General features: G+C 44.9%; 1 protein-coding gene across 2 annotated transcripts in view; it reads right to left on the reverse strand.

The window, feature by feature from the left end:
* The window catches only part of Apba2 (amyloid beta precursor protein binding family A member 2), a 114,703-nt gene that overhangs the window by 51,256 nt on the left and 43,247 nt on the right, over positions 1-20,200 (reverse strand). For both annotated transcript variants that reach the window (XM_059273425.1, XM_059273417.1), the window contains exon 2: positions 6,310-7,303. In XM_059273425.1, coding sequence (XP_059129408.1) covers positions 6,310-7,263 — 954 coding nt within the window. In that variant the 5' untranslated portion in view covers positions 7,264-7,303. The remainder of the gene's footprint in view (positions 1-6,309; positions 7,304-20,200) is intronic.

The following is a 20,200-nucleotide window of genomic DNA, read 5'->3' on the forward strand; positions in this document are numbered from 1 at the left end:
CATGCAGATCAGGGAGGCACCACTGCATGCAGATCAGGGAGGCACCACTGCATGCAGACCAGGGAGGTGCCTAGATGCTAGCAATCCCTGTGAAATTTTCTCTTGGTTCTCTTCTATATAGTGGGAGCTAACCCTTGCTTCACATACCACCAGACGGGACATGGTGAGGTACCCTTCCAGAATGTGCATGGCACATTCTGACTCCACCAGAAGTAGGTCAAAGTCAGGCATGCAGATAGCACTGTCTCTGCCTATTTGGCACCAATATTCACATGGCAATTTGGAAAAGTCCTTTACAAAACAAGCCTCAGTGAAATGTCACAGACAGAACACCTCTGTAATGAACAGTGATGGACAGGGCACTCAATGTGGCTGAAGGCTCTGGATCACACTTCACTTTAGCTGTTGTATTAAGCTGGCTATGAGGTATTGATTTTCTTGTTTTCCTATTATCAGAGGGCTCTTGCTAGAAAACACTGCTGGGTTGGTGATAAATAGAAATGATGAAAACTACAAATAATCAAAACATGTACTTGGTGCACTGGACCCACAGTGTAGAGCTGCTGAACTAGGCTGTAAACCAAATGCTATCAACTGAATGATGTTAAGGTTCCAGAGAGGGAACAGCCTGAAATCCCCAAGGTCCAAAGGACTAAATTGCTCTAGGGACTTTTCAGAGTGCTTTATCTCACGACAGACCTCACAAGGCAGCAGCAGGTAAGGGGACAGAAGTGAGGGGGGACTCCAAAGCAAGCTACGTAGCACTTGCTAAACCCAGTTTCTCAGCAGCCCACATGGAGAACTTGCCACCAGGCAGGCCACCATATACACCCATAGAACAGGATCTCTGGCACTGGACAGATGTGTTCTCACTGTGTTCCTCAAGAGCACAGGTGAGCAAAGCCAGGGAGCAAAGATCAGCCCTTTCAGCTGTACAGGAGGAGCTACTTATCCAATGTAGAGCTCAACCACCTTGTGGTTGGCTGAACGACAATGGCTCCCATAGGCTCATAGATTAGAATGTTTGGTTTCCAGTTAGTAGGCTGTTTAAGGAAGAATAGGGGGTGCTGCCTTGCTGGAAGAAGTCTGTCACTGAGGGTGGACTTGCTTTGAGGTTTCAAAAGGCCACACCATTTGCAGTATGCTCTCTGCCTCCTGCCTGCAGATCAGGATGTCAGCTCTTGGCCCCTGCTCCAGCACCATGCTTGACGGCCTGCCACCATGCTCCCCACCATGATGATCATAGACTAAGCCCCTCTGAAACTGTAAGCAAGGCCCCAGTTAAATGTTTTCTTTTATAAGCTGCCTTGGTCATGGTATCTCTTTGCAACAACAGAACAGTAACTCAGACACACCTCATTTGTCTCACGAGTCTGACCTCAGCACTGAATCTTTGGATGCTCCAGGAATTCCTGAGATCAGAGACTTGGAGCCCTTTGTACCATGCCACAGGTTCCCCTGCCACCTTCGCAGTTACCTAAGAATTCTGTATAAACTGAAGCCAACCAATCATTAAATCTTCAATTATGAAAGGTCCCAATGATGCCAAGAGGTGCAGCATTGGCGGTATGGTGGTATGCACAGCTGCCTTCATAATGAAAAGAATGAAAAGGGGCCATCATCCACCATTTTGGGCCCCTCCTCCACCATTTTGGGTTGGTGTTAAATCATCCTGGAATTGAATAAGAGATCCTGGACCTTAGGATGAGATTTGGGTTGCTATTTTCCACATATTTCTCTCATAATGGAGAGAAAAGGCATGAAGCTATGGGATGTTGGAACACTGGCCCCACAGTGCAGGTATCCTGTGCAAGCAATGAGTGATCCTTGGAGGAGAGGGAAGTGGTGTAGAGAAATTTCCTCAACTCATCTGCCAACCAAGCATAGCCAGCCCTCAGAACCCGCAGGTTCCACATCTGAGGATTCAAATGACTGTGGGTGAGAAATATTCATAAAAACAAAACTGCGTTAGCATTGAACATAGCCTCACTTTCTTGCCATTACCCAACAACTGACATAGCGTGACACTCTGTTAGGCATTATAAACCATCTAGAGATGATCTAAAATAGAGATGGCTGCTGGAAGCTAAACATAAACATTATATATAATACTTTTCTCAGGGATTGGAGCCTTGCGGATTTGGAGATCCCGGGGACTCTTGGAAGCCACTGTCTCAGTCAATCTTCTCTTCTGTGAAGCTGCTGCTGCTGAGTATCTGTGCCCTCTGTGATTCCTGCCTTCTACCTCAGAAGGAAGCTCTGTGAGATACAGGATATGTCCTGGTTGGCTTTTTGTCCCTTCACATAAGCTAGAGTCGTCTGTGAAGAAGAACCTTGGTTGAGAAAAATGTCTCCATCCGATTGCCTATAGGTAAACCTGGAGGGCATTTTCTTGACTCATGATTGCTATAGGAAGGGTGGTACCACCCCTGGGCAAGTGATCCTGAACTTTATAAGTAGGCTGAGCAAGCCAGCAAGCCATGAGAAGCAAGCAGCACTCCTCCATGGTCTCTCCATCAGTTGCTGCTTTGAGTTTCTACTTTGGCTTCCCCTGATGATGGACTGTAACTTGGAAGAACTGGAGCCTTTTGAGCATGCATAGCAACCTACAGCATGGGCAAACACTACAGGCCATCCATCCCACTTCCTGTCACACCAAGTAACTTGCTTTCCAGAGGCCAAACTAAAACAGTGTCTACTATAAACTCATCTCCCAAGTGTGGGAAGACAGAGTCATATGACTCCCTCCATATCCCAAAGAGGCAGGAGGAAAGCTGATAGGTCATCTGTATTTAAATAACCACAGAGATGATGAGAATAACACGGTCCCAATTCAAAGGGAAACATGCTGAAGGAAACATGCAGCCAAGGTACATGAAGCACTCTGTGAAATGGAGAAGAAGAAAATCCCAGAGATGAGAGGTGGGAACCATATCTCATGGAAGAGGGGAACACAGCAGACAAGTTAGTTGAGTGAAATTTAAAGTGTCAGCATTGATATAAGAAGACTCAGGCCTTGGCCCTCAAGAAGTACATCAAAAGACAGAAAATATCGTTGGCACTAAAATGTCTGTGCCAGTCTTACATACAGAAAAAAGCACCACCCACCACCTGCATGTTCGGTAATGGGGTAGGCACAGACAAATAAATAAATGGCAATCATGTGGCATGTCACCCAAATGCAACATTAAAAGGTCAGTGAAGCTGGGTGGTGGTGGCACACACCTTTAATCCCAGCATTCAGAGAGGCAGAAGCAGGTGGATCTCTGTGAGTTCAAGGCCAGCCTGGTCAACAGAGTGAGTTCCAGGATAGCCAGAGCTACACAGAGAAACCCTGTCTCTAAAAACCAAAGAATAATAATAATATAGAACAAAAAGGTCAGTGAAATAACCATGAAAATCCTATGGAACATGGAGAGATGTTCATGATACACCAGGTATAAGAATGCTGAATGACAAAGATACCTAGGCCACACTGATAGCTGTGTGCTCTATATTCAGGGCTGCAGTTTGAAAGTAACACAGAAAACGTAAACAGTTCTTTAGGATGGGTGGTTGGCCTGTGGGAAATGCATCCCTCACACTTATTCTGTGTACTTACTGTCCTCCATGCAGTGACTGAAGGATGCTCTTCAGTACAGCCTACGCATCCTGCATAGACTACCTGGGAACATCGGTGGGTTTAGATTTGTGGTATTTTTCAGACTTTGCAATGTCTGCATGTGCATAAAGAGATATGCTGGGGATGAGACCCATGACATGAGAGTTCACGTGCACTTCCTGTATGAAGATCCTGAGGGCACCACACTTTTAATGTGCTTGTGCTTTGCCTGTGGCCTGTCTCGGGATGTCAGGTGTAACATTTTCCTCCTAGAGCCTATGTCAGCAATCAAGAGGCTGCAGCTTGGGAGTATTTAGGATTCTGTATTTTCAGATTAGGAACACTCAAATCACACTTCAAAAACTAACCCTGACTATATTTTTCAAAGTTTAAAATGAGTAGGGGAGAGGTAAGGGGTGCTGCCATGTCCCTCCAGCTAAAGATTTTTACAGCTTTGCTCCTCTGACTTGAATGTGCCATCTTGTTGAAATGCACATAGGACTGAATAGTTCTGGGGCGCCCCCTGTGAGGCCCATGCTGTAGGCCAAGGGCACACTTTACAAAGAAAGTCTACACGGAGGCCAGGGCTGTCCAGCCCTCTCTTCTGCCTGCTCAGTTGTAGACAGCTCTGCACTAACCACGTGGATGGCTCCAGGTACCGGACCAGGGACTCAGTGGCACTCTGACTTGCTATTTTAGGCCAGGCTTTTGATCGTTCCTGGCACTGCTCAGCTGTCCCCAGGGGAGTAAAAGATTCCTTTTAGGAACACAGCTGTGACTTCAAACGAAGCACCTTCGAAGTATTCAGTACCATGCATTTTCTAGAGAAGCTGGTTTCCAAGGCGATCCCATCACCAGTGGATATTTATGGCCCAATTTCAGAGTTCCTTGTGTGAAATGAGCTACCCAGGACTACAGGATATATGCCTTACCCACATAGCAAGGCCCAACCGAGTCTTCCAAAGGCACTCAGCTCATTTATTTGTGAGGGCCTGGTCAGGCATGAGCTAGGTCCTGCTTGGCTCTCTCTTGATTGGATTAGTTTGTAAATGAATGGACAAATTAATGAATGAGTAATTACAAAAAACAAACAAAAGAAAAGAAAAACCAACCTTACATAATCATTAGCTAACTTTCATGAGTTTTTCTAATGTCTTGGCTAAGAACATTGCTTTAAGGATACCTTGGGCTCAGAGACTAAAGACACCTGCTTTTCCACTCAACACCTTTCTGTGAAAGAGCAGACTTCCTTCTTGTCTCTCATGATGGCTTGAGACTTCCTGTACTTCCCCTTCTAACTAGCCACCACCACTCATTCATTCATCCATTTGCATTCACCCCCCAGCCCCAACACTCTAACCCAAAGGTCTATGCAATCTCATTCAATTTAGCATCTGGTTATCATGAAGCAAAAAAGAGAAAAACACTAGGTCTTCTCACTCCACACCAGGTGCCGAGACAATTTTCTCTTGACAGACCTTTGACAGGGAGGCCACTTATTACAACAAAACACAGCATGTCACATGCTCTATACAGCCCACGTCCATCCCTGCAGTGCCATCGCTGCTGTTGGGGACAAGCCCATGTTCTGAAAATGAAGGAATAAAAATGTGGGCATTCTGGCCTAAAGCCCAGACCAGGGCCCAGATCTCCTGCCCCCAACATTCACTAGTACAATAGCACTTTATATCCCACGGCACTCCCCACGAAGGCAGAACTGCTGTGAATGACAGGCGCACCCCCAAAGTGAAGTCAGCTGGTACTTATTAACTTAGCAAGAACAAAAGGCACCAGAATGTATGGGGAATCTCACAGCAAGTCAATGTGATTCATGCTCCAAATACAAGCTTTCACTCTGTGTGTGTGTGTGTGTGTGTGTGTGTGTGTGTGTGTGTGTGTTCAATTCAATATATATTGACTAAATATTCAAACTCACAAAACCTTCTGGGGAAAAATAAGGCTTTACAAACCAGGGGAGCGGTGCATACAAAGGGCCAAAGAGAAATTCTTTTATACAAATGCAGTAATTACATCTACTCACAGTGATTTCTTTTTCTATTTGGGGGTTGGGATGGTGTTTTTTTTTTTCAAAAGAGTTTATTAGACTACATACTTGTTTGATGTATCTTAAATAAACCATGGTTATGCTTAGATCCCTTGTGCTAGAAAACATTTCTTTTCTATGACTTCATCAAATTTCAAATAATGATGTTCAAGACAGTCGATTTTCATAACTAAGTCAGTTGTGTCAAGTCAGGAGAGTTTTGGAGACATTGCAATGGGCACTGTGGAATGCACTCATCTCTCTAGGTAGGGAAGTGCATGAAAGCCTGCATCCCCCTTACCACCATCCTGGCCAGGGCTCTGCGGGCCGAGGAAGCCACCTCAGTGAATCAGAAGGTAACATGGATACTCTCCTGCCAGGAGCAGGTTCTGGCAGTGGAGTAAAGACAGAACCTCCTGAGGTCAGGGCATTTCCTAGGAGACAAGAGCTGCCTATCAGCCCTTTGGTGGTATGGGTTCTGGAATTTAAGGGATGGACTTGTAAGTGACCAGAGCATCCCTAAACCATCACAGTTACTGAATGAACTGCACAGCAGCTAACACTCCTCTACCGGCCATCACCCCTCGTAGGCTTCACTATCTGCTGGATGATATCTCACTCTCCAGCGCCCTCTACCCCTTCCCTGGGGGTAGTTAAAGCCTACCTGCTCTTGGGGCCACTTTGGCCTCTCCTCTGGGGTCCTGGTCTTGGTCTTGAGTCCTCTCTGGGGGTCTCCAGGGTGTTTAACCTCAGTGGGGAGGTTCAGCGACTTGGGCCTCGCCTCATGCCTATTGGGCCCATGGCCAGTCTCGCTGGGTGGACAGGCCTCTGTGGAGTCCCCAGGATCCAGCTCAGGCATGTGCTCAGGGCTAGCCTCACTGGCACTGGTGATACTGGTCATGCTCAGGCTCATCTTGATCTCAGCCACTATCTGGTCGATGTCTTCCTCTTGATCCTCCAGGTCCCCATCCCCACGCCTCACGCGATATGGGGAGGCGCCACCTGTGTTCCCATTGGCCTCTGTGGGGTAATAGTCCTGGTAGCTCTCTTTGCTGGGACAGTAGTGGTCATCTTCTTCCTGGTCGTGGACCTCCAGGGCAGAAGGGTCATCCTCTGGGATAGGCAGGTGGCTGTCCGGGTATTCCTGGCTGTTTTCAGCCCCGTGGCTATGAGTATGAGGGCCCACTGAGTCCGTCCACTCCTCCACTGCTTCCTGACATTCATCGGTGTCCACGGGATGTGCACCGTGGGCTATGTACTCCTCCCCATTACAATCCATGCCCTCCAGGTAGCTGTCATCCTCAGGACAATACCGGATGTAGTAGGTAACACCCTCCTCCTCCTCTGGGAGGCCCTCATCATAGTCCTCCTCCTCAGATGTGTTGTTGACATAGTCAGAGCTGGAGTCCCCATCAGGGCTATGGTTGTGGCACTCCTGTTCCTCAGGTGTGGGGCTCTCTGGCCGCAGAGTGTCCAGCTCCAGGCCGGTGGGTACATAGCTCTCCAAAGGCAGCTCTGTGTCTTCGTTCTCAGGCTCCTGGTCGTGGGGGATAGGACCTGGCCTGGTCCTGTGGTCCAACATGCTGCTCACAGTGCTCTGGCGCTTGCGGTGGGCCATGGCAGACACTCATACAGCCATTATTACCTGGAAGCAGCCACTGTGAAGAGGAAGGTAGAAAGAGCTATCAGAGTCACATAGACCATGGCCAGCCCAAGATACATGCCACTTGTTATGTGACCATACCCACGTCACTCTATCTTGACAGCACATTTGCTCAGAGCACTGTGAATGCACAGTCATTCAAAGGATGTGACAGTCCTGTCTGAATGCTTCAGGGGTAGGGGAAAACCTATGACTGGACCAGAGGGGTCTGAGGAGAGGACAGTCACCAGGATGCCCAACCCCACCTTAGAACTCATAGGCTCACTGGTTTGTGACACTCTGGTGCCAGGGGCAGAACCCAGGTAGGTGCTCTGCCACTGAGAACACTATGACATATTGCTTCATTCCTGACCTCTGCACAAGGACAATCCAGGTGGCCAAGTCAAAGGGTCATAAGATTGGGTTCATTGCTCTCAAAAGAGAAAAAGAGCAACATCTACTGAAGACACTGTGAAGACCCATGACCAATGAGGAAAGACATGAAATCTTCTGGTCCAAACCTGTGTTTCAGCACTCAAAATACACACACACTGAAGCATCACACGGTACCCCACATTGATACCATCACTGTATGTCAATAAAGTGAAGTGCATAAATAAAGTACGTGTGCTGGTTAGTTCAATGTCCACTTGACACAAGCTAGAGTCATTTTGGAAGAGGGAACCCCGGTTGAGAAAATGCCCACACTGGCCTGTAGGTGTGCTTAGAGAGTATTTTCTTGACTGATGATGGCTGCAGGAGGGCACAGCTCAGTTTGACTGGTGCCACTCTTGGGCAGGTAGTCCTGGATGGCATAAAAAAGCAAGCTGGGTAAGCCACATACACAGCACCCCCTCCACGGCCTCTGCATCAGCTCCTGCCTCCAGGCTCCTGATCTGTTGGAGTTCCTCTCCTGACTTTCCTCAGCAACCTGAAGGTTCTAAGTTGAAATAAACCTTTTCCTTCCCAAGCTGCTTGTGGTCATGGTGTTTTATCACAGCAATAAAAACCAGAATTAAGACAGAATGTTTGGGAAGACTGAGTAGGACTCCACACAGAAAAAGCTTAGATTCTATATTTTCTGTTTGAACATTTTTAACTGTAAAAAATGCACTCCTTTTATAGCATACCAAAAATGCATTAATTAAATCTGAAGTTCCCTGGAGCCCATCTCAGTCCCCCTTCTCTATAAGTCTGCCTTGTCCTTCCCCTCCTCCCTTTCCATAACCATCTTCACAGAGGGGCCAGTTGGCAGAACGGTCTTGGTTGAACAACAGTGCATGTGTGATGCCTGGCAGGAAGGAGAGCGCTACCCAGCCAAGGGGACTAGAGGAACAAGATGTAGCTGCAGCCCGCAGGCTATGCAGCCTGGAACTACAGGAACCCTGCAAGGACCCTCTGTGCCCACACTGGGACAGCATTGCCAGCATCGCCCAGCAGTCAATGCTTTACTTCTTAACCAGGCAGGATCACTGGGAATTGTTAGGGGGCACATACAGGATTCCTCTGCTGGGATCCCCTCTGTGGGCCTAGTGTGGACCGGCTGCTTGGGGGAGACAGGAAGCTGGAGGAAAGGCAGCTGATAAGGGGTGTCATAGGCCTCAAGAAGGAGTGGATGACATTAGTTCATGACAAAGGTGGGTGACCAAAAGTCTGGGTAATGGATCCCTTAGGTTAATGGTGGCATTAACAACACAACATCTTTGTTTGCATGACAATTGCTTTAGTGTGTGTGTGTGTGTGTGTGTGTGTGTGTGTGTGTGTGTGTGTGTACATGAGAGTTTGTGTGTATATACATAGGTGCACATACACCAGCCTGCCTGTAGGGGTCAGACGACAACATGTAGAAACTGGTTCTATCGAGCGGGTCCAGGGGATGAAACTTCCGCCATTACCCTTGGTAGGCACCTTTCCTCACTGAGCCATCCCACTAGCCCATAGCTACTTATTTTTTAAAAGTATATCCCAGTCATCTAGTTCAGAAATGAGAAATTCCATTTATTTTATATCTCTTTTACCACAGCTAAATAAAAACACAGAAAAGAAGTGAGACATTGGACTAGACCAGTGGAGGGTGGGCATGCAGGGGCTGAGTGGGTACTTAGGTGTTGAAGGCAGTGTGTTAGACATGGGGAGGCTGAGGACAACCTACAAGAATATTTGTAGCAGCCACTGACCAGATTCCCAGCACAAGCCCTCAGGAGCCTCCCTCCGAAACCGTGCCTCCCCACAGAGCTCACAAACCAGAGCTGTCCACATCCTGTGGTCTGGAGTGCCCTGCATAGACACTTGCCTGCAGTGGTGTCCAAAACACCTCACACTCCTCACACTGAATTTCCCATGTACCAATCCCCCCACCCCCGCACACTGTGATGGCCGGTTACCCCAAAACACCAGATACAGATGTGCCCAGACTTACAATGAGGATGCATCCTGATATACTTGTTGCACTTTGAAAATACTATACATCTAAAGTTCAGATTTTTAAAGTTGGTCATTTGTCGCCACTAATTTGTTTTGGATTCTATGAGTGCAGTTTATAGCCACAGCTTCTTGAACTCAAGGGAAGGCTAGACTTTTATTGGAAAAAAAAATCTCATTGGGTATTTCCAGGGCTGTTTCATTTTAGAATTGTTTGGAACTCATCTGCAGAACCAGTTGATGAAGGGACTGTTATTTTTTTTTAAAAAAAGAGATAAATCTCTATAAATTCTGTAAAAATATTTATCAAATGAAGGAGTTGTTAGAAACTTTTAAATTCCTGCTAACAACCTTTTCATTAGTCTTTTTGTTTATTTATTTTTATTTTTTGTTTTGTTTTGTTTTGTTTTTCCAGACAGAGTTCCTTTTTGTAGCCTTGGCTATTCTGGAACTAGCTCTGTAGACCATACTAGCCTCGAACTCACAGAGATCACCTGTCTCTGCTTCCTGAGTACTGGGATTAAAGGCAAATGCCACTGGGCATATCCACTTTGAGGTACGGAACATGTTTTGTGCACAAGGCATAAATATTGATTTTGATTATAAGATACACTGAGAAAGTGGTTTAATGCTGAGGTAGCTATCTCATATATAGTTCCTATTGTGAATGTTTTACCTTTAAAATATATGAATAAGAGATAAAAGTTTCTAGCCAGGCAGCAGTGGCACATGCCTTTAATCCCAGCACTCGGGAGGCAGAGCCAGGCTGATCTCTGTGAGTTCGAGGCCAACCTGGTCTACAGAGCAAGATCCAGGACAGGCACCAAAACTACATAGAGAAACCCTGTCTCAAAAAAATGAGAGAGAGAGAGAGAGAGAGAGAGAGAGAGAGAGAGAGAGAGAGAGAGAAAGTTCCTAACAAAAAGGAAAGAAAGACAATCCTGTAAGTAAAACAATGAATTCAATCCATATAATCTAGAGAGCATCAGCCTGTAGCTTCCCTGACCCCAAACATGCTCATGACCCAATATTGCACTCACCTATAGTTGGGGAAAATTCACTAGTACAAAGCTAATCATCCACTAGATACTGAATAGCTCGAGTGGATTTTGAACACGCTGGCAGTGAGAGGCAGGGTGATTACATGGCTACACTGGCGCACAGTTAAAAACCCGAGAGTTGTGAGTCCTAAGACAGGCTGTCTGCACTACCCTTTGTGTAAGCCTAGCTCTTCCCCGACTCCCTAGTCTACACCATTTGTTCTCCCCAGCACCAGCCCCACGCCATTTTAATTACTGTGGCTGTGAGATTTTAACATTGGATAAGTCAATTTTCCCCATTATTCTCATTTTCAGGTCTCTCAGCTATTTTCACATCTATTCTCCCAGATGAACTTAAGAGCTATTGAGTCCAAATGTCCTCCAGTACTTCACCATTATTGTGGTTGGTATAGCCTTCAATTATCGATTATTTTAGAGAAATTTTCAAACTCACGATACTCGATCTTTTTATCCAATTTCCCTCCACAAATAGCTCCACATCTACCTAAGTCCTAAATGGCTCTCAATGGCTTTGCAGTTTTCTTCAAGCTTAGAAACATCCTTTGTTACGTTTATTCTTACATTGTTTTTGTGTTGCAATGAAGTTTCTCTCCCCTTATTTACCTGGCTGTTGCTGGTATATAGGGAAAAAAATATGTACTGGTCAAGGAATGTTACAGCTTATTAACCTACTTATTCTTGACTGTTTTTAGTTGGTACTGTTGTGTCCCCAGGCAAAGGACACCACCCCACAGCCTTGCTTCTCCTTCCCATTAATGTGCTCATCTTGCTGACCACCCTCCTATGTTCTTCCCTGTGGGATTAACTAGAAATAGTCCTAGATGCATCCTTCACTGTGGTTATTTGAATGAGAAATGTCTCCCATGGGCTCACATGTGTGAACACTTAGTCTCTAGTTGGTGGCACCATTTGGGGAGGTTTAGGTGGTGCAACCCCGCTAAGGAAAGTACACCACTGAGGGTGGGCTTTGAGTTTAAAGGCTCTGTGCCACGTCCGCTCTGCTATCTGCTTGGGATTTGATGTCATCACACTCAGGATGTGAGGGCTCAGCTTCCTGCTCCCGCCACCACACTGCTCTGGCCATGCCTCCCTGCCGTTAGGGACACTTGGGAACCATGAGCCCCAAATAAACTCTTTCTTGTATGAGTTAGTTCTGGTCATGGTATTTCATCACAATAACAGAAAAGTAACAACTATGTGGATTTATTTCTAATTTCAAAGATGTCTCCACTTGTTGTATATATTTTTGTCAGTGTACACACACACACACACACACACACACACACACACACACACACACACACACAGGTGCACATGCCCATGCATGTACAGACACCAAATGAAGATGTCAGGTGTCCCCCCATCACTCCCTGACTGTTCTTTGGAGGCAGGATCCCTCCCTCAACCTGGAGCCCGTATTTTCTCAGGTGGGCTGGAAGCCAGCAAGCCCTGGCTCTTCCTTTTTCTGCTTCCCTCAGAGCTGGAGGTTGACTACTAGGCCATCTCTCCAGCCCCACCACACCCCTTTATTCCTAACCTAATTAAATGTTTTTGCTTTATTGGTGTTTTCCTAGGGCTGCTAAGGCCAAAATTTTCAGGAAGCAGAACAAGTAATATTTTAATTACAGTGTTTTAAAACAACAACAACAAAATCAATGGCAAATGTCAGAATATTAAGGAAAGATAGGGTTGATATTACTGGATTTTTTGTTTGTTTGTTTTTTGCTTTGAGCCACAATATGATTCTAGTGGGCCATGATAAGGGTCTGTTTTTTGTTTGTTTGTTTTTGTAAATGTTTCACTATGAAACATAGCTGTGGCATCTGGGTTTGACATCATAGTCCTAATCTGGGCCTCCTTTCGGTGGCTACAAAGAGAAAAGGACCCACAGCAGCCACCTGGGAGGGGAATAATGCCCCTTCAAAGAATCTGCAGAATTCCACTTCACCAACTGGGAACCTTCAGTATAAAGAACGTGTTCTCCCACTAAAGATGGACACGAAGGCCCTTGTTCAAATTCAGAAGCCAGTTTTCTGGGAGACTTTGGGCAAAATATTTGAGATGGCTTCCATGCTTCGGAAACTGGAAATGGCCCATCTGCCTGCAGGTTTTGAAGAGGTTAAATGGGAGAATTTAATTAGTCTACTTTCTGTTATTGCCACAAAATACCTGAGGCTGGGCAGCTTTGTAACAGAAAGTGGTTTATTTAGATGAGTTCTGGAGGTTTCAAGGCCAAGATGCCAACATCAGTTCCTTCCAGTAAAAGCCTCAGAATAGCTGGCATAGGTGTGGTGGAGGATGGTCAAAGCGGAGAGGGAATGTTAACCAGACAACCAATGAGCACTCCAGGGTCCAAGCTGTTGCCATAACAATTAGCTTCCTCAACAAGTAACTCAGGATCTCACAAGAACTAACTTAATCCCCACTGAGAACAGCATTCCCAGCGACTTAAGGGTCTTCCTCGACCCCCACCTTTTCATGATTCCATCACCTCCCTCTATTATCACACCAGGTCCAACTTCCAACATATGGACCTCGAAGGCAACATGCCATATTCACACCACAGCAGAGTAGCCAATTCCAGTCTAAACTCAACCAATAGGGAGTTAAGAAAAGCTACACATGAAAGTTAAGGGAGATGATGCATGGTCAGAATTGTGTCTTAAGTGGCTCTACCAACACAGTAGGGTGTGAGTGGTGATGGCAGGTGACACTGGGTGTGTGTGCGTCATCTCTTCAATGGAACACGAGGGCATCTAGGTAGCAGTGCACATAGAAGAGGGGTCATAGCAGAAAGCAAAGTGCTGCCTCCCACCAAAGTGCTGTGCTCACTTTGAAGGGCACATGTCAACTTGGGGACCTGCATGTTCATGGCACATTCTGGGTGGGTGTGCCAAAGCCTAGCCTGGAGCTGCAAGCGTTTCTGCTTCAAGCAAACCTAGGACTTCATTTGAACAGTACATCCCAAATATCTGTCTGTGGGTCTCTGGGGACTCTCCACTCTCCATGAGGTGGGTCTGATCTCTTTACCAAGCAATAGAGTACCTTTCTCTGTGTGCCCACCCCCACTCATGGGACACAGGGAAAGAGGAGACTCCTACAGACATTTTACAGATCCAGCTTATAGGTTACTTCCACTGCTACCAGCAGGGCAAAGGGTGGCTAGTCTGTCAATGTGGAGCCATTTGGAGACTAGTAGACAGTGCCCACACCAGGGGACAAGGTGTGGCTGAAGGGCAGTGAGACAACCAGAGTGCACAGAGATGGAGGTGGAACAAAATGATTCCTTATAAGGAATTCTGCTAGCTTTCTCATACCTATGTCTTAAATGAAATGTTCATGTGTTGAGGTATTTACAAGTGAATTTGTGGAGATAATTGGATTAGATGAGGTCATGAGCATGGAGCCCCACATGATGTTATTAGTATTTAAAAATTATTTATCTTTTTGAGATTGTAATCTAATTATATCCTTTCTCCTTTCCCTTTCCTTCTTTAAAGAATTCCATATACTGCCCCCCTTTCCCTCTTTCAAATTCATGGCCTCTTTTTTTTACAATAATTGTTGTTATGTAAACATGTATACATATATATATATATATATATATATATATATATATATACACACACATTTCTAAACACAAACTGTAACCTACTCAGTCTGTACAATGTTACTTGTATGCATTATTAGTAGCCTTTAAGAACACACGCGAGCTCAGATACTCCTCTGTTCATTTTTAACACTCCCCCATGCTACATCCTCAGCAGGTGCCAGTGCCCTGCTCTTAGACTTTCCAGCTTCCAGAAGAGTAGCCAGATGAAGTTCTGTGCTCCATAAGTCACTCCTTCTGTGGTAAACAGTCACAGAATAGACACAAAAACATCCAGTGATGTTCAGGCAGTGTGTATTCCAACAAGGCATCAACATGCCACATATGGAAATACTTTACAGCCTGATGCTAAGTATTTTCAATACCTCATCTTCAAAACAACTTTTTTGGGAAGCCCCTTAATGCCTCGAGGAAGCACCCACAGAGCCACGAAACACCACCTGCTTGGCTGCCATCATAGGTGAACTCAGGCAGCAACTGGCGGACAGATTTCAATTGCTTAACTGCATACCACATCTAGGGGTACAGCTCCTGTGTGGGGACAGCTGCCCTGTGGGAGGCCTCGAAGAGCTTCTCTCCCTTCACTGGGAGAGAGCCAGAGGTATGAGCAATCGGCACGCTGTCTGCTACAGTGATATGGGCAGTTTTATACTCCGGGGGTGACCTGCTTCTGCGGGCTCATGACTTTCTGGTAATGAAAATGGTGATCCATTGCTCGGTGGATTTAACGAGAGAGGAGGAGGGTCAAGTGATCCAGCCGAAGACAGCCGCTGCAGACTCTGTGGTGTATTCCTTTCCGCTCCTTATTCAGCACATCTCTACATACGGCTAAGAACTTACCGGAAAACACAGTTCTGTGTTCTCCTCTTTTTCTCTTTTATAGTATATTTTACACTTTCATTTATTTATTTGTGTGGGGGGGGGTGTGGGGGGGTGCCTGCAGAGGCCAGAAGAGAATTTCCGATTATCCCTTGGAGCTGGAATTACAGCTGGTTATGAGTAGCCCAAGATGGGTGTTAGGAGCCAAACTCAGGTCCTCTGCAAGAGTGAGTGTTCTTAAGTACTGAGCCACCTCTTCAGCCCTTTCTCTTTCCTTTTAATGTAACACTATAAGCAATAAAAAATCCCCATGAGTTTCATTTTAATAGCTGCATCATAGTTTCAAGATGAATAGATAATCTGCTATAGACTGTATGATTGAGTCTCCCAGAAGTTCCTATGTTGAAATTCTAACCCCTAAAAGGATGGCATTAGGAGGTGGAGATGTGAGGAGGTCATGTCAGAAAAGCTGAGCCTTCTGAGTCTTATGAAAGAGACTCAAGAGACTCCCCTTATCCTTTCCACTGTGTAGGGACCCGGTGCGAAGGAACCCTCTATGAACCATGAGAGAACCCCAGTCAGATACCAACACACCAGCATTTTGACCTTAGACATCCCCTCAGACAGCCTCTGAACCATGAGATATGGTTCAGCTAGCCTGAGTCACACTCTTCTGCAGTATTTTTGTTAGAGTCGCTTCGACTGATAGAGAAACCATTCCCTTCTGAATGCAGTGTCCTGCTCTTGCATGGGTGATGTTGTGAGGCTTCCTAAGGATACGTCAGAAGCCATTCCCCCACCACAGGGCCTCTGTTCAGAACACTTCAAAACCATTGTTGCATTTAGTGGCCCACATCCTCAGATGAGCCCAGGGAGGAGTGTGGCCAGGAGACAGTTAACCGCATACCCATCGGGGGCCAGAGGTTTCCTATTGTAGAGCATGTACACAAACATATTGAGGTCCTTTGCTTCTGATTAGTCATATTAAAGACAAATCCTTCATAACAGACCATCTGGAAAGCCATTTGAATGTACAGGGGAAGCACGATTACCTGCTACATGTCCAAGAAAATGAGACCCCGTGTCCAGACTCAATTAATTCTGTGACAGCACATAAATCAACAGGAAACACTGCCTCTGACACTGCTCAGCGCTTGGCTCCTGAAGCATCCTAATGAGATGGGGATAAAGGCTCATTGTCGACAAGAAAGAGCTGCAATGTCCTCATTACACGTCACACTTGTCTTCTACATGGGAGAACGCACTAGCTGGCTCTGAGAGGAGCTTGTAATGTAACAGATGGAGACGAAAACAGCTATTCAGCTACCACGGTCCAGGCTGGGGACAATCATAGAATACAGATAAGATGTGGACATAGCCAGGCTGGTGCCAGCACTTCTGCCTTCCAGTATGGCCTCGTGTGTTGTAAAGATAACATTCTTTTGTTCCTTTCTAATATAATTTAGCTGCTTTAACGACATGTGATTTGCATTGACATGATCTTAGAGTACACTCATACAATCAGCTCAAACTCTCTAGACAGAAGTCACCAGATAAGTTTTCTTCAAGATCGCAGGCTCAGAGGGGCCAGTTCATAAATTCTTCTTCTAAAACCCAGGCTGATGTCCACTACTGTCAAGCAAGACCCTAGAACCTACTTTGGATCACAGGAGGTATGCTTTTCTTTGAAGGCGCAAAACTATTGAGTACACATAAACAAACCTTCATTAACAGGATCCTATTTAAACCAGTGTTGATACAACCACAAGACAACTATGTGACCATAGAAACATTTACAGAGTTTAAGGTAGAGAATGCAATGCCTTAGTTCAGTGACACTCATGTATGTACAGAACAAATTGAGAAAACGCATTGAAATATTAGCAAGCACGGCCTTTGAGTCATAGGACAATGGCATTTATCTCCTGCCTTCCTTTATATCCTCACGGCACTGCTACAGTCAACAATTAAAAATCAAAACAAAAAAACACTGCCCCTCTGCAGGCCCTATGGAGCCCAGGTAGTCACATGGTCAGGTGGCTTTTCTACAGCAGGAAGTATGTAGGTCTCAGCCCTTCTTAAGGGGCACAGGGTGGGGGTGTGGACTAACTTGTGTGGGATAATTTGTTCCTTTGGGATACTGTTATGCTTAGTTGGCTTCCCTAACACATTTTTGTCTCAGAAAAAGTGCCAAGGAATGGCCTGAAGATGCAGTCACAAACTATGTCAGCCCTTCTCAATCAGTAGCAAGGCCACACGAACTGGCTTTTCCAGAATTCCATAATGTAACCTGTACTCAAGCCACAGTTAATATTCCACAGGTCAGCAATGGGAGGGTGGACTTCTGCACAGAAACTTGAATATCCTCACTGGTTACCTCTAACCAGTAAAGACAGCGGATTCTTCTGCACAAGAACTTCTCAAGAGCTTCTGGGAAAGGTAGTAGCTTGCTGAAGTTAGCCTCTGTGGGCGTATTTGTTCCTGAAAGCTGTGTGGGCTGCTATGCCTGTGGTCTTGAAAGTCTTCTTGAGGCCCATGTGTTAAAGCTTGGTCTACAAAATGGTACCACAGGACGCTGGTGAACCCTTTACACAGGTGGAGCTGTGCCCTCTTTAGGTCACCAGGAATGTGCTTTTAAAGAGGGCTTTTAGACCTCTAGGACCTTCCTCTACTCTTGTGCTTCCTGGCAGTCAACCTTTTCTCTCTATAAGTTGATGGTGTCAGATATTTGTTATAGTAATGGGAAGCTGACTAAGGTAGGGAATGAGCAAGAGTGGTGATAGGAGGGCAATTGACCAAAACATGCCCAACACTCATCACGATGGAGAAACAACTTCTCCACTTAACACACACAAGCTAATAACAACAACAATGTTGCTAAGTATATCCCTTCCCAAACCTGTTCTCAGTAACAAAGAAGTCCAACCTTCTCAGAGAAAACAGCTATAAGATTGCATGGTCTAAAAGGATTGTTGGTGCTGCTGACTTGCTATTTTCATGTATTTTCAAGTACATACATCAGTGAAAACTTAAAATAATCCAGGTACATGTTGGGTCCCATCCCCACACCCACCACAAACTGAACATGTAAATGTCAAAACCCACAAGACCTAAGAATACAACCTTAATTTGAAGTCTGGACATGGCAGATGTGACTCTCTCAGTAAGGTCATTTTGGGCAGGCCCTGATTCTTGGATGACTGTGTCCTTCTGAGAGGGAACATCTGAAGAAACCCCCAAAAGAAAAGCAGAACAGATCCCCTCCTGGAGCTCAGAAGGAAGTGACCTACTGATGGTACCTTGATCTTTAGCTTCTAGGACTGTGAGGCCATACATTTCTGCTGTTGGTGTCATCGTGGTGGGGACTTTGTTATGGTGGCCCTAGAACACTAACACCATCCAGAAAGCTAATGTACACATCACTCAAAGTTAGTTCTGTGAAATCTCCACAAGCAATCGGGGTTGTCTTTTTTGTTTGTAACTTTGGATTTGACTGCTGTTTCAACTGTTCGATTTCCCTTGCCCTTCTCTATAAATTTTAGAAGCAACTTCTCAATATCTATTTTTGAAAGTCCTATCAGGTATTTTATTGATTAGGGTTGCTTTGACTCCATAGAACAACCTGGGGAGAATTTACATCTGAACTATACTGAATCTTCAGATGCATAAATGTGATAAATATTCTCATTCATTTAGGTCGTCTTCCCTTTCTCTCATCATTTTATACTTCCCAGCATGCACATTCTGCATGTTTTCTTAGTATAATTATTCTTTCCTGTCCTGTCCCCTGGCCTGCCTTCTTTCTTCCCTTCCTCATCATTTTCTTTCTACAACTGGCTCTTGAGTTTAGTATAGAAATACCACTGATTATTGAATACTAGCCTCACTGAGTTTATTCATTAGAGCCAGGGGGATTTTGTAGGTGGCAAGGATTTTGCAGAAAATAACGCAGCCAGCTGAGGAGCTGGCTTAATTCACTCCATTGTGCGCATGCAGATTCATCAAGGACAATATTCTCCATTTCTCATTCTTTCTCAGTCCCTCTATCTTTCCCTGCCCCTCCATTCCATCCTCCCTCCTTCTGTCTATCTCTTCTTCCTTGCTCCTTCCCTTTCTGTCTGGCCCTCATGCCTCTCCATCTTTCCTTCCCTCCTCCTTCCTCCCTTCCTCCTTTCCTTCTAATCCTGTTTTATGGGTTATATTTATTTTTTGCATGAATGGATGTTGAATTTTATTGAGTGTTTCTATCCATACTGAGACACCCCTGGCTTTTCTTCTTTTTGCTCTGTTACCACCATGGAATTCACTAATGAACTGTTGAATTCTGAATTCCAGCCATGTATGGAATTAGCCTACTTCGCCATGATGTATTTGCCTTAGATATGTTGAGTGCATTTTGTGAAGGATTTTTCACATCTACTTTTGTAGGCTGTTTGATCTGAAATTTTCTTACAGTGTCCTTTATTTGTTTCTCATATGAAAGGAATGCTGTGGTCACATCTGAATTGCTTTTTCTGTCTTCTTAAAAAGGCTGTGAAGGATGGGTATCATCCTTATTTCTTTTTGAAATATTTGGAAGAATTCTGCAATGAAGTCATTTAAGTTAACTTGAACTTTTAGAAGTTTTTTTCAAGCATAAATTTGACATTCTTAATAGATATAGGAAAATTTAGATTATCTATTTTTAATGAGTTTTTCAGTAGTTCATCTTTTTTAATGAATTGGTCTATTTCTCTGGGTAACAGCTTATGTCGGTGAAGAGTGTGCATCTTTCATTGAGTAATATAAAGTTCCCCCAAAGCTCTATTTTAGCTGCATACCACAATATTTAACATATTAGAATTTAATTTTCACTTCTTTCAAGCTATTTCATTTCTTGAGATTTCTTCTTTGATTTATGAGTCTTTAAAAATTATATTATTTCTAAATATTTGAGAATGTCTTTATTCTACAGTTTCCAGTTTAATCTCACTATGATCAAAGAACATACTTTGTAGAATTT

This window comes from Peromyscus eremicus, chromosome 1 (assembly GCF_949786415.1).
Source record: "Peromyscus eremicus chromosome 1, PerEre_H2_v1, whole genome shotgun sequence".
NCBI lineage: Eukaryota > Metazoa > Chordata > Mammalia > Rodentia > Cricetidae > Peromyscus > Peromyscus eremicus.